At 39.7% G+C, this 12,113-nt stretch overlaps 1 protein-coding gene across 1 annotated transcript in view; it reads right to left on the reverse strand.

The window, feature by feature from the left end:
- Positions 1-2,948: 2,948 nt before the first annotated feature.
- Positions 2,949-12,113, reverse strand: part of CLVS2 (clavesin 2) — a 52,164-nt gene continuing 42,999 nt past the window's right edge. The window contains exons 3-5 of the mRNA XM_063290812.1: positions 6,959-7,069; positions 5,267-5,487; positions 2,949-3,036 (exon numbers count right to left, since the gene is read on the reverse strand). Coding sequence (XP_063146882.1) covers positions 2,949-3,036; positions 5,267-5,487; positions 6,959-7,069 — 420 coding nt within the window. The remainder of the gene's footprint in view (positions 3,037-5,266; positions 5,488-6,958; positions 7,070-12,113) is intronic.

A 12,113-nucleotide genomic window follows, 5' to 3' on the forward strand; every position in this document is an offset into this window, starting at 1 on the left:
ACGCTTTTGCTCATTCTCAGCTTTCTCTGTATTTGCATACTATTCCTTTAATAAATCAGTTATCTTTAAGCCCGAGCTTGTGAGACTGAGTATTTGGGATTAGGCAACCATTACAGGGGCCTTTGTTTTGTTCTTATATTACGGGGGGGGGGGGGGAATTGTATCTGTATAATTATTGGTTGTACAGATGAGCATTATATCCAAAAAGATAATTTTCCAACCCTCATAATTCTACCAGGTTATAGTACCAAAGTCCTAACTGTCCAGCTGTTTTTTTTTATTCCTATAAAGCCTTGCAAGAATATGTTGTTGGTGCACAGAAGACTTTTAAGTTCAAGAAACTTCAAAGGAGAAATATAAAAATAACTGACTCACTTCCAAGCTACTAGCATGGAATTACACTGGGAAAGTACAGACATGGGAAGTACTTCCATCTGATGGCGCAGAAGATAACAGAAGATAGAATGAAGCCAGAATGAGATGCCAAGAAACTGGTCATTTCCTTTTTCAGTATGCACCTAAAGTGAACGTGACAAATATGCTTCAAAACATGATTTATATAAGTGCCTGGCTAAAGGAAGTAGACTGACTATGATTGCCAGTTCAATCTATTCTCAGCAGTAATTCTGAATTGCCTGCTAGGTACTCTAATATCTCAGGAAGTGACCCCACATGGCAACACATGGCTGACCAGGGAAGCCAAGTAAGGTTGGATCTGGTTAATATTTGGATGACAGACCATCATGAAATCTCTAAGCTATAAGCTAGACTAGAAAACAAAAATGGAGAAATAGAAAAGAAAGAAGGAAAAGAAGGAGTAGCAGTGATTATTCAGGAAAATTTCATGAATAATCACCATGAGTCAAGCTCAATGTGAAGACCTCACTTTTTGCTTACTTTTTGTGATCCCTCCAAGGAAGCTGAAATATATCCTAATATAAGATGCAACTGTTGTTTCAGGGTCATGCCTTGAACTCTGATGTGATCAGCATCAGTCTTGCTAAGTCATTCCTATCAATAGCAATCAGTTCTGATGCACTGATTCCAACATTCCCACACTGAGGATTTTCTGCTTAATACATAGGATGTTCTGGATGTAGAAAGTAGACATTCCTGGTGGTACTTCCCCACTCACCCCTACAAGGGTCCTCCTGAGGACACAGCACGAGAGAGATGGAAGTTTCTGCTGTAACTCTGGATGTAGCCCAATGCTACCAGAATGAGAATGATTTAATAGCACAACCAAGTTAATGCCCAGAAGTGTTAAGAACACAACTGTCAAAATGTATGCATAATAAAGAGAAATGAACACAAATAAGCCTCTCTTATCTTAGCATCCAACTGCATATAAAATGGTCTCTTGTATACTACAGCCTCGTATTATATTAATAGTAGTTTGTAATGGAAATGACTCACCAAAAGACATGCTTCTGGTGAAAAGAGTAAGCATCTGAATCACACAGCAATAATAGAGCCAAAATGAGATGTAATACTCCATCCCTGAATCCTGTAGAGGTGGTCTCTGAATGGAGTGATCACAACACACTCATGCTTTTTTTTAAAAAAATCGAAGACCTCTAAAACTAAGATTACCATCAATCCCATCATTGTCAAGGATCTGAAGTATCTTTAACTGATTAGTAAGTCCTTGAAAGCTTATTCATAACACTTTTTGGGTTTTTTTTTTTTGCAAGAAAGAGATCTTGTCATTCCTGTTCAACTGTAATATTCAATCTTTCTGAAGAAAAGATAGTTGTAGGGTGCACATTCTTGTTTTGATGTACAGCAGAAATACACATGCATATCAGCACAATCAAAGATGAAGACAGACTCCTAAACTACAGTCCACTTTGGGTACTGTTTGATCTTCTGAGGTAAAAATGTTATTTCAGTCTAATATGGCACATAGCTCATCTACACAATTACATCACAAACAAAAGATGGCCTTAGCATGGCATCGCAGCACACCATTCTTCTAACAATTAAGTTTTGCTCCAAGTAGGATGATGTACTTAATATTTTACTAAGTTAACAATGACATTGCCTTAATATACAATATATAATAAACTCTAAGCACACCAAATAGGTATGATTTTTTTTTATAAATCCTTGATTAAATATACTTATCTACCAATGACACTTTATATGTATAGAGACTGGTAAAAATATATAGATATGTATCCAGACTTTTGTTTCATACAGTTTAGAAATCATTCATCCATCTGCCAAGTAGAAGGAGCAGACTGCAGAGGATTATGAAATAGGTTCCACAAGGATAAAAGTTCTCAGACATGGAACCAAGATGAGGCTTGTTTCATGTTCAGGAACCAAATAGCTCTCAAAATCCAGACTGTGTGTGAAAATCAGATGTCTCAAAAAATATACCAAGGAATGGCATTTAGCTTCTTGCCTCATATGAACTGTGGCAAGGCTTGTGGCAAACTTTTAAACCAGCAAATCTGAGTTACAATGTCTACGGATCTTATCTTGCTAAATGGAAACTGCAGGAAACTAATAAAGCAGTATGGCAGCTGAAATATGGCTTTGTATAAAAAGGATGACATCTATCTAGGGTCTGATTTTTATTTTTGTATGAGTTTGTTCCGTTCTTGTATAGTGCCTTCCACTGGCACGTTAATGGCCACTCTATGTTTTTTTTCCTGTACTATATTCCTATCATTACTTACAAATACAGAAAGAAGGAAAAGACTATTTACAAACAGGTTGGCACTTAAGAGAATATATTATTGATATTTTCTCCTGTTACCTTTTTCTCCCACCCTGTTTTCCAGCTCAGTGGTAGCTAGGATGCCTGGCAAAACCTGCTGCCTCATTACAATATGCTACGTTAACATGAAAAATAGGATTCCAGCTTGTACATTCTTTCTCAGCGGATGGCTCTGCAAAGCAATACATTCCACCCTAATTCATATTTGATGCTCAGGCTGCTAGTCAAGCGAAAGCAATGGCTGCATGTTTTCTTCTTCGTTTTTATCCATGCGCTTGAGCACTCCAGGGTCCACAACAGATTGAGACCTAGAAAAATATTAAGCAAAGACCTGTTGTGACTTATTTTAACAACAACAAAAAGGCAAGCTCCATCGCATTATAAAAAAGCAAGTCTGTAACCAGAAAATCTGCTTAGGGAATATGATGGATGATGCAAGTCCCTCTTGAAAAGAATCATGTTTCTTAAAGCAGAGATGAGAAAAGTGATCCAAAGGTCAGATTTGGCCAGCAGGCCTCTCCTTTCAGTCTACTGTGGCTTTTGCTGATATGCCTTCCCCACCTAAATGTCAACCTTCTTTTTTAAAGGCAAGCAAAGCTGGTTTACTTTGAAGCTGCCATGTCAAGATGAGTGGGAGTGATTTTCTTCCTAGTTACCTCCCTCACACCTTGGATTTGCTGTCAGGGGAGGTAAAGGCTAAATGAAGTTTGACTCCATGTTGCTAGGGAGCACTTTTCTGCCTCTTACAGTATTTTGTATGGCCCCTGCTCTTCATTTCCTGGAGTCCTTAATTCAAAAGTCTTCATTATAGCTAGGACGACTGGTTGATGAACTAAAACAAAGTGCATAGGAAGGTTTCCAACTAAAAGTCCTTAAAGGAATGGACAAGGGTTGGTTAGGGAGCAGCCTTTTATACCATCCATCTGAAAGGGGTTTTTTTGGGGGGGTCCATCAAACAGTTGGGCAATTGGCAGCCTGCACAGAGTGACATTCTTATGAAGGAAAGTCCCCAGCTAGTTGTATGTGAATAAGAAAGAGTTGCAAAGGGCTCTGTTACAAGGTAAGGCCTAAATGAGGGTGTTGCAGCACTTGCCTGGAGGGAAGTGGGCAGTTCAAGCAGAATTAGGCATGGACGCCATCCTCCAGCAAAGCTCAGCTCAGCAAACTTGGAATATTTCACAGCTTAGCAGCTCAGCAACAAACTGCAACCACAGTGGAACCATAAGGCTCTTCTATATTCAGATCTCAGCACAAGAGTGCAGGTCTATATGCAGTGCCTTTCCCAGCAATACTGTCTAACCTGTTATTGAAAGATTTGTGCAGCATCTGGATAAATGGGTGTGGGAGGTGCAAACTTGTCCATAGAGGCGGTGTAAGTTGGTATGATGAATGCACGCTATACCCTTGTGCATGCCAAGCATCGGCTTCCCTTGCTTTATGCTTTATGCTAGGGTTATGTTCCTTCAAAACCTTGCCTAAAGTGAATTCACCTACTGTAAAGTGAGGGAAACCTTGTCTATATATGAGAAAACATGCCTATTTACACAGGTTTCAACCTAACCCGCAGCTTCAAAGCCGACCTTTAAAATCATCTGATTTCCCACTCCAACTCATCCTCAAGCTAAATGGTTCCATCCACCAGTTTTATTTTCACTGCCTAAATAAATGATAACTGAGTTCTAATGAGGGAAGCCAGCTGGTGGATGCTCTGGCATCAACATTCAGAGGCTAGAGATCATGAAGTGAGAAATGAGTGATGGGTGTCAGCAAATGCAAAGGGAATAATAATCCACAATGAAGGGGTGAGGGGTGGGGTGAGGGGGGAGGGAAAGGATAAGCAACAAGGACAGACAGTTGAGAGTGTTCAGCCCAAGGCCTTGGAGGGCATAAATTTAGCAAGATGGGCATTCCTTAGTTCCTAATCCTAGGGAAAACATTCAGTGTGGCTTGTATAGGTACAGTAAATTTCCCAGATCTCACAAATTTGCAAAAGTTGTTTTTTTCCCTCTCTCTTCCAGTACTCTCTATTTTGGTGGAACTGTCTGAAGGATGTAAAGTGAATTGGTTGGTCTTCCCTCTGACTATGCACAAGACTGTCCCCATAGCATAATCATGCATCGATGCATTATAAGGGTATATCTAGAGTAGTGTGTCTCTATATCCAGAGAGGGAGCATCATCACACCATAACACTGCTCTATTTCCTTCCTCTGTATGGAGAAAGGGAGTTTTCATTCTTATAAGTAGGGACTGGGAGCAATTGTTCAGATCTGAACAAGACTGGGAGCAATTATTTCATGCTCCATGTAGAGAGGGAGTGGGAGGAGGGCTGAGCTGCCTTCCAAGCAAAGGAAGGAATACCAGAAGTTGGCATTCAAGGAGGAGAGAAGGGATTCCAGATTGCCATGTGAGGAATCTGATCCTGAATATGAACTTAGTTTCTCATCCCCAATTTCCTGGAATGGCCCCATGATGTAAGAAAGGCATCAGTACTTAAGAGCAAGCATTTGACCTGCTTCAGAAGGCATCATTAACTCACCTCTTCATGGATTTGGGTGAGAGGTCCTTTTCCACTTCTTTTGCAGAAGTGTTATAAGAGTCCACACTGTATTCACTGTCATCATCATACTCGTGATCTAGCAGTGTTCTTGCCCACGTGCCCATGTCATAAGGTGGAAGCATTCCTCCAAATTCAGAAGGGAGAATTTCAGGATGAATCAACTGGTGCAGGCTGTTGAGGTTGTTTCCATGGAGAAATATCTAGGGAAAAGAGGTATAAAATACATTGTAAAATTATCAGAACCTGTAATAATAAATATGGCTATCTGAAAAGCTGGATAGCTCACAGGTATGGTTAGATAGTCTTTACCACAGAAGATTTTCCAAATGTTCCAGAAGATACATAACATTCAATTGGTTACCTAAAGATGCTGCTTTAGGATTATTCATGTTTCTACTTCCAAACAGCATTTGGGATCCAATGAACATGAATCCTGTTCTATAATCCAAAAAAGCTCTAAGCACATCCTTCTCAAAGGACAAGATTGGAGCATGAGGCAAATTATGGGGAACATTCAAGGCTACTTTGTGCTATGACATGTCAGGGTGCCTGATGCTCAAAGGGGAAAATGGCATGCACCTAACTTGTGGCTGCTATCTAGGAACTCTTTTTATGCATCCGTAAGGTCTTCATGGATTACTACCTTGTATTTGTAAAGAGGCTTGTGCAATGATTCAGAAGAGCCAGGGTCAACCAAGGTCACAATGCAGTCACAAGAAGGTCAGAACGATGAAAACAGTATTGCATTGGCATAATGCAAGCTCCACCCCATTTGTGGTGCATCATGAAATTGCATGCATATCCAACAGGGGCAAAGCTTGAGGCCCAATGGCACAATGCACCTCTCCTCATTTTGATCTGAAGCCTTCAGCTGCCCATAATCCAATGGATAATGAAAAGACAAAAAAGATCCAAAAATATGACTTTTTATGCTTTATTAATTATTCAAAGATTTTGACTAGGTAGACCACAACGAATTGTGGACAGCCTTTAAAAGCAAGTGTATACCAGGCCACCCCCTCTGCCTATTGAAGAATGTGTATAATGATCAGGAAGTAACAGAATGGCATACAGAGCAACAATTGGAAAAGAGACTGATGGAAGACAAGGTGGCTAGATAATATCACTGATGACAGAAACAGCAGCCTACAAGAATTCAAAGAAGTTACTGACAAGACGATCCTGGTTGAATGGTGTCCATTGGGTCACAAAGAGAAGCAGTTGAAAAACTGAAGAACTTAACAACTGCCTTCAGCTTCTATAGCAGAATTTGGTACTATTCCTCCAAAGAGCAAGCCTATTAAATTCTCCATTTCAAGTTGCTTTTGAAATTTGGCTGCAGCTGAAAAAAAGACACCTTGAGACTGTAGTGAGCAGCATGGTTTTTGGGAGACTGTATGCACGTCTCTCTGTGTGTGGGTTTAATGGTGTTTTAATAAAGGGGACTGGCTTGTGCTGTTCAAGAAACAATGAGTTGAAAATCCATTTCTTTTGTCCTTTAGCTGTGTTCTAAAATTTGTTAGTTATTAATGTTTTATCTGCCTTATGTGTATAATTAAAAAAGTGACAAAACAAGACATTGGAAGCATGTACTTGTTCTTTAGTTTTCAAGGCTATCAGTCCTTTCAGAAAATTATAAAATATGATGGAAACACAGAAGAATATGATTACCCTCTTCCTTGTCTTTTCCTTTAAAAATGGACGTATAACTGTATAAAGGGCATGAATGTACCATGGCTGATTGACAAAATGAATTCCTCCAAATCGAGCTGGAAAACTATCCTAGAAGAGAACATAAAACAAATAGTTAGTAGATGTTTTATCTTATTTGCCACTCTATATCGTTAGCGGTGCTGTGAATACAGCATCACACAAATTCAGCCTCACAATAACCTTATAGCCAGGCCTCACTACAAGATTGTGATATGCACCATTACGGATGAGCTCCATGTTTAAGATCATTTCTTCTGCAAGCTCATTAAACAAAAGTAATAATGGTAGCCTTCTATTCCAGGATAGTAATACTGTATCCCTGCTATAAATTTAGGACAAGAATTCTAACAAAGAGAGAGGACATTTTCTGCCAAGCAACAATGCACATATTTCCAGTCTAGATTATTTGCCATCATATCATCTTTCCATTCTATATATCCAAATTTACTTGCACTTATCTTTATTTGAAAGAATAATGATGTTTTCACATACAGTATGTTCTTTGGCATCTTAGCAATCATTGATCAAAAACTGGAGGGAAGGAGAGGATTTAAATGTTTTAATAAATTAACACAGTGGCTTGATTATTCCATGTTAAATTATTTATGCATATAACTGTTGGGTTTCAGATGAATACAGAAGTGTGAAAACTGCATGCTTATTTATTATTTTATCAACATTTTGTTTATAGCTCTTCTTTCCTGCCAGAATACAAGATGGTTTGGAAATGGTTATATCCCATTTTATCATAGAATGTATGAGTTGGAAGAGATCTTAAGGATCACCAAATCCAATCTCCCTGCTCAGGGCAGAAATCCACTAAGCCCTCCCCAAATGGTATCTCTCTAGTATTTAGCTGAACACCTCCAATGAGGTTCTACATAGTGTGTTCCACTGCTCAACAGCTCTTAGTGTCAAGAAATTAATCCAAACATTTGGTTTGAACTTCCTTTTCATTTCAATCCTCCAATCTTTATTTTGCTACCAACTGAAGCGAATATTTGTAGCTCAGGGTTGAACTGTGGAGTCCTTGGGGCTCTCTGAGCCTTGTTGTCTTCTTGCAGACATTTCATTGCCAGACTACTGAAGCTGTTCGCACTGAAGATGTTGCCTAGTCTGGCAATGAAACGTATGCAAGAAAACAAGGCTCAGAGAGCACCAAGGACTCCACTTTATTTTGCTCTCAATTTCAACAGAGAACAGAACTGCCCTTTCTTGCATGTAGCAACCTTTTAGATATTTGAAAACTGCCACCATATCTTCCCTTAGTCTTCTGTTTTGAAGCTAAACACCCACAGCTTTTTAAAAAATTCAGTTGACAGCCTGATATCCAGCCCCCTCACATGGAGGTAACTCTTCTGTGAACCAACTTCTTCATGTCTCTGAAATAAATATGGTACCAAGAACTAGACACAGTACTCCAAGTGCAGATGAATCAGTAGAGTGCAATGGATCTATTGCCTCCTGTGATCTGGACTTAGTTCCCTGGCCTTTTTAGCTGCTGCATGACATTACCTGTCTGACTTCAGTTGGTTGCCTGCTAGTGTGCCTAGATCCTTTTCACATGCAGTACCACCACTGCACCAATGTACTTTTGCACCTGATTCTTCACACTTGTCACAGATGAACAACAACAACTGTTGGAGATGGCCCAATGCTCAAGGCTAGCAAAGTAATTTGAATTGTGACTTGTTGCTCCAAGGTATTAGCTAATCCCCTATCTTAGTGTTCCTTGAAAACCTAAGAAGCACCCCATCCTTTAGGTCATTGATGTTGAATAACAGTGGGCTGAAGATGGCACCTTGGAGTAATCCCACTTTCCTTCCTTCTAGGACGATGCAGAACTATCTAAGAGCAGTTTTGATGCAGGAGGCTTCAACCAGTTCCAAATCTACTAGATTGCAGTACTATTTAGTCTGCATTTATACATCTTGTTCACAAGAATATCTTGACAAACTTTGTCAAATGCTTTGTTTACTACAAAGTAACCTATATCTACAACATTCCCTTAGTCTACCAAACTAATCACTATGTCATTAGAAAAAAAAATAAGTTTAGTCAGACATGACTTGTTCTTTATAAACACTCTCTGGCTTCTAATAATCAGCATTCTTTTATAAGTGTCATAGACATGCTGCTGACATGCTATTTGACAAGCGCCATGCTCAGGACAGATGTTAAATTAACTTGTGTATAGTTTCCAAGATCCTCTCTTCTCTTTTTTGAGTACTGGGACTATGTCTGTGAGGGGGTTCTTTGGATTGATCAGACAAGATGTAGCCTGCCAGGACTTTCTTATCAATGAGGTCAATTCTCTTCTTTATTCATAACATTTGAAAGCTAGACAAGGTTTAGTTTCTCTTTTAGACATGCAAGACTAACTATGGTAAGTAACATTCAGCTAAAGCATACCATGGATTCCCCCCACCCCCCGCTTCTGTCTTCAGAAAAAAGTGGAGCGCAGAAAATTGATTTGTGGTCTATTTGCTTTACCATTCCAACTGTCTCCTATCTTCAGCAATAACACTTCTTCAACTTCAGGGTTCTTAACCTCAGCAGCTTTAAGATGACTGGACTTCAACTCCCAGAATTCCCCAGCCAGCCATGCTTAAAGTTGACAAGGTTTAGAAACACTGTTCTACTGTCTATCTTAGGATATCTTAAGGTATTGTTAACTGTGTAGTTATTACTAAATTCCACAATAAGCTAATCAACTCTAAAACATAGTGGCAATCTCTCTAGGCTAGCAAGGTCCTTCTCTTCTCCCTCTCTGGGCATCTGCACTGGGTGGACTGATCTATGCCACATCATCTTCTTCCCAGCATCGCAGCCTCTGTGCCAACTCATCTTTGGTAATCTTGAATAACCCAGAAACCTGCATCTCTTTCACAGTCTGAAGCTGCCTAATTCTATTCTTTTCCCATTAGCCACTTTTTTCTTTTGTGCTTCTTCTTTTGAGTCCCAAAACAACTCTTTCCCTATCAACTACTTGGTCCATTTCAATTTCTCCTTCCTACATGAAATTTTGTGCATGGGGGAAAAAAACCCTTATTCCCCCCCCCCCCCAGCTAATTTCTAGGCTCTGGTTATTAGCTGCAATTATAGTCTATATGTCTGGGAGATCATGTGACAGGATGGAGATGGTATCAATTCTCTATTCGGTCACAATGTTTGCTCTTCTCCGGTCTTCCAGCAACTTACCAGTTCTCCAGGTTAAATATTCTGCCTAGTGAGGAAGAGGACAGCCTCATTCCCAAGCTGCAGCAACATATGTGTACCAGTGGGGACAACCAGTGCAGGCAGCTGGGGGGAAGTACCAGAATGCAAGTAGTGAGAGTTCAGGCAGCGAGCAGAGAATACAGAGACAAGCAATCTAGCCTGTTAGTAAAGAACATAAGCTATCCATTCGACTTGTGCCTGCTGGGCCTCCTCAGAGGAAGAGGAGGAATTTAACAACCAATTTGCAAGAGCTAGACCAAATTTACCATATATTAATCCGGTTCAGGACATTCCAAACAACTGTGCTGTCATGTCATGTTCCCCTTTCTAATATATAATCAGGTGAGCCTTGTGTGGCGCAGAATAGTAGGTGGCAGTATTGCAGCTGAACCTCTCCCCACGACCCGAGTTTGATCCCAGCGGAAGCTGGATTCTCTCTCGGGTAGCCGGCTCAGGTCGACTCAGCCTTCCATCCTGCCAAGGTTGGTAAAAGGGGTACCCAGCTTGCTGGGGAAGGTGACAACTGGGGAAGGCAGTGGCAAACCACCCTACTATAGTCTGCCAAGAAGACGTCGCAAAAGCCGCATCCCCCCAAAGGTTCAGATGTGACTTGGTGCTTGAACAGGGGACCTTTCACCTTTCTTTTTTCAATATTAGGTCACCAGTCTGTGTCACAGGAAATTCCCCCCACTTCAGTCAATTTCATCAGTACTCTTGATTAGGCCATGTTGGTAAATTCTCTTCAAAACTGTCGAAAGTGCTGGACTAAACTCCCAGAATACTTAACAACATAGCCCTTGAGAATAAATTTTTAAAATTATACGGGATCTAGATTTCACATTCATTAAAATTTTACGATCAGTTTTTTTTTTTTGCCCTGAAGTTCCTTAGTTGTCTTTACATTTTCAATTCAGAATTGTTAAATGAACAAATTACTCAAGGATCTCTTCCAATTCTCTCAATTCCATTAGTATTTTCCATTCCATTAATATTTTTCTGAGCTAAGATAGAGCCCTTGACAGTTTTCCTGAATGGTGGATCATTTCCCTTCTAAGTTCAGCTCAGTCATGTATAAACTGTGTACAGTATATGTATGCAGAATGCAATTATAAGACACGAGTAGACTGGGTGATCTCCAAGGTCTCTTCCAACCCTTACAATCCATGAAAATGTTATATGTGACATTTTCTAACATTACTGGGAATGTCTTCCTTTTTCATTTTAGCAGAAGCTAAGTTCTGTCAAGAATGACCTTTATGATTTTTCTGAATTTACTAATGTTAAAAAAAGGCTATGGAATAGCTGCAGGATATATGCTCAGCAAAAACAGAAAAAAAAGCCACCTGATGAGAATATAAAAGAACAAACTCAGCAAGCAAGTAATCTGGCAATGAAGATTTATCTTTATCTCTATCTTTCTCTCCCTAATAAAACCTGGAGCCCATAGGTCTTTTGACACTATAGCAGTCTAATGGCTAGTTCATTTGCTTCCACTCCATGTTAACATTTGAGACATTAAGCACTGATGACTTTTGGGACTATAGGTTTTTACAGTACTGCTGCTTTGCTTTCATCCCAAAGAGTGCTGAGAAATCCATGAGCAAAATTCAGAAAATTGACTGATAGAAAATAAACTCAGAAAATAAACATCTATCCTCATGTAACTGTAAAGTAACAAATACAGGATTAGACGTTAACACTGAGCATCATGTACTCTTTTATATAAGCCCACTATTCACCAAATTATAATGCTTCCTGTCAGCATACATGAGATGAGAGGTCGTATCTTACCCTTGCTGCCTTGGTGGCTGCTCCTCTGGAGAACAAAACAGTTTGATGGTAGGGTATTTTATAGTGGTGGCTTTAACTTGGATGTAGATGAGGTTTCTGTTGG

The sequence above is a fragment of the Candoia aspera genome, chromosome 1 (genome assembly GCF_035149785.1).
Source record: "Candoia aspera isolate rCanAsp1 chromosome 1, rCanAsp1.hap2, whole genome shotgun sequence".
Lineage (NCBI taxonomy): Eukaryota > Metazoa > Chordata > Lepidosauria > Squamata > Boidae > Candoia > Candoia aspera.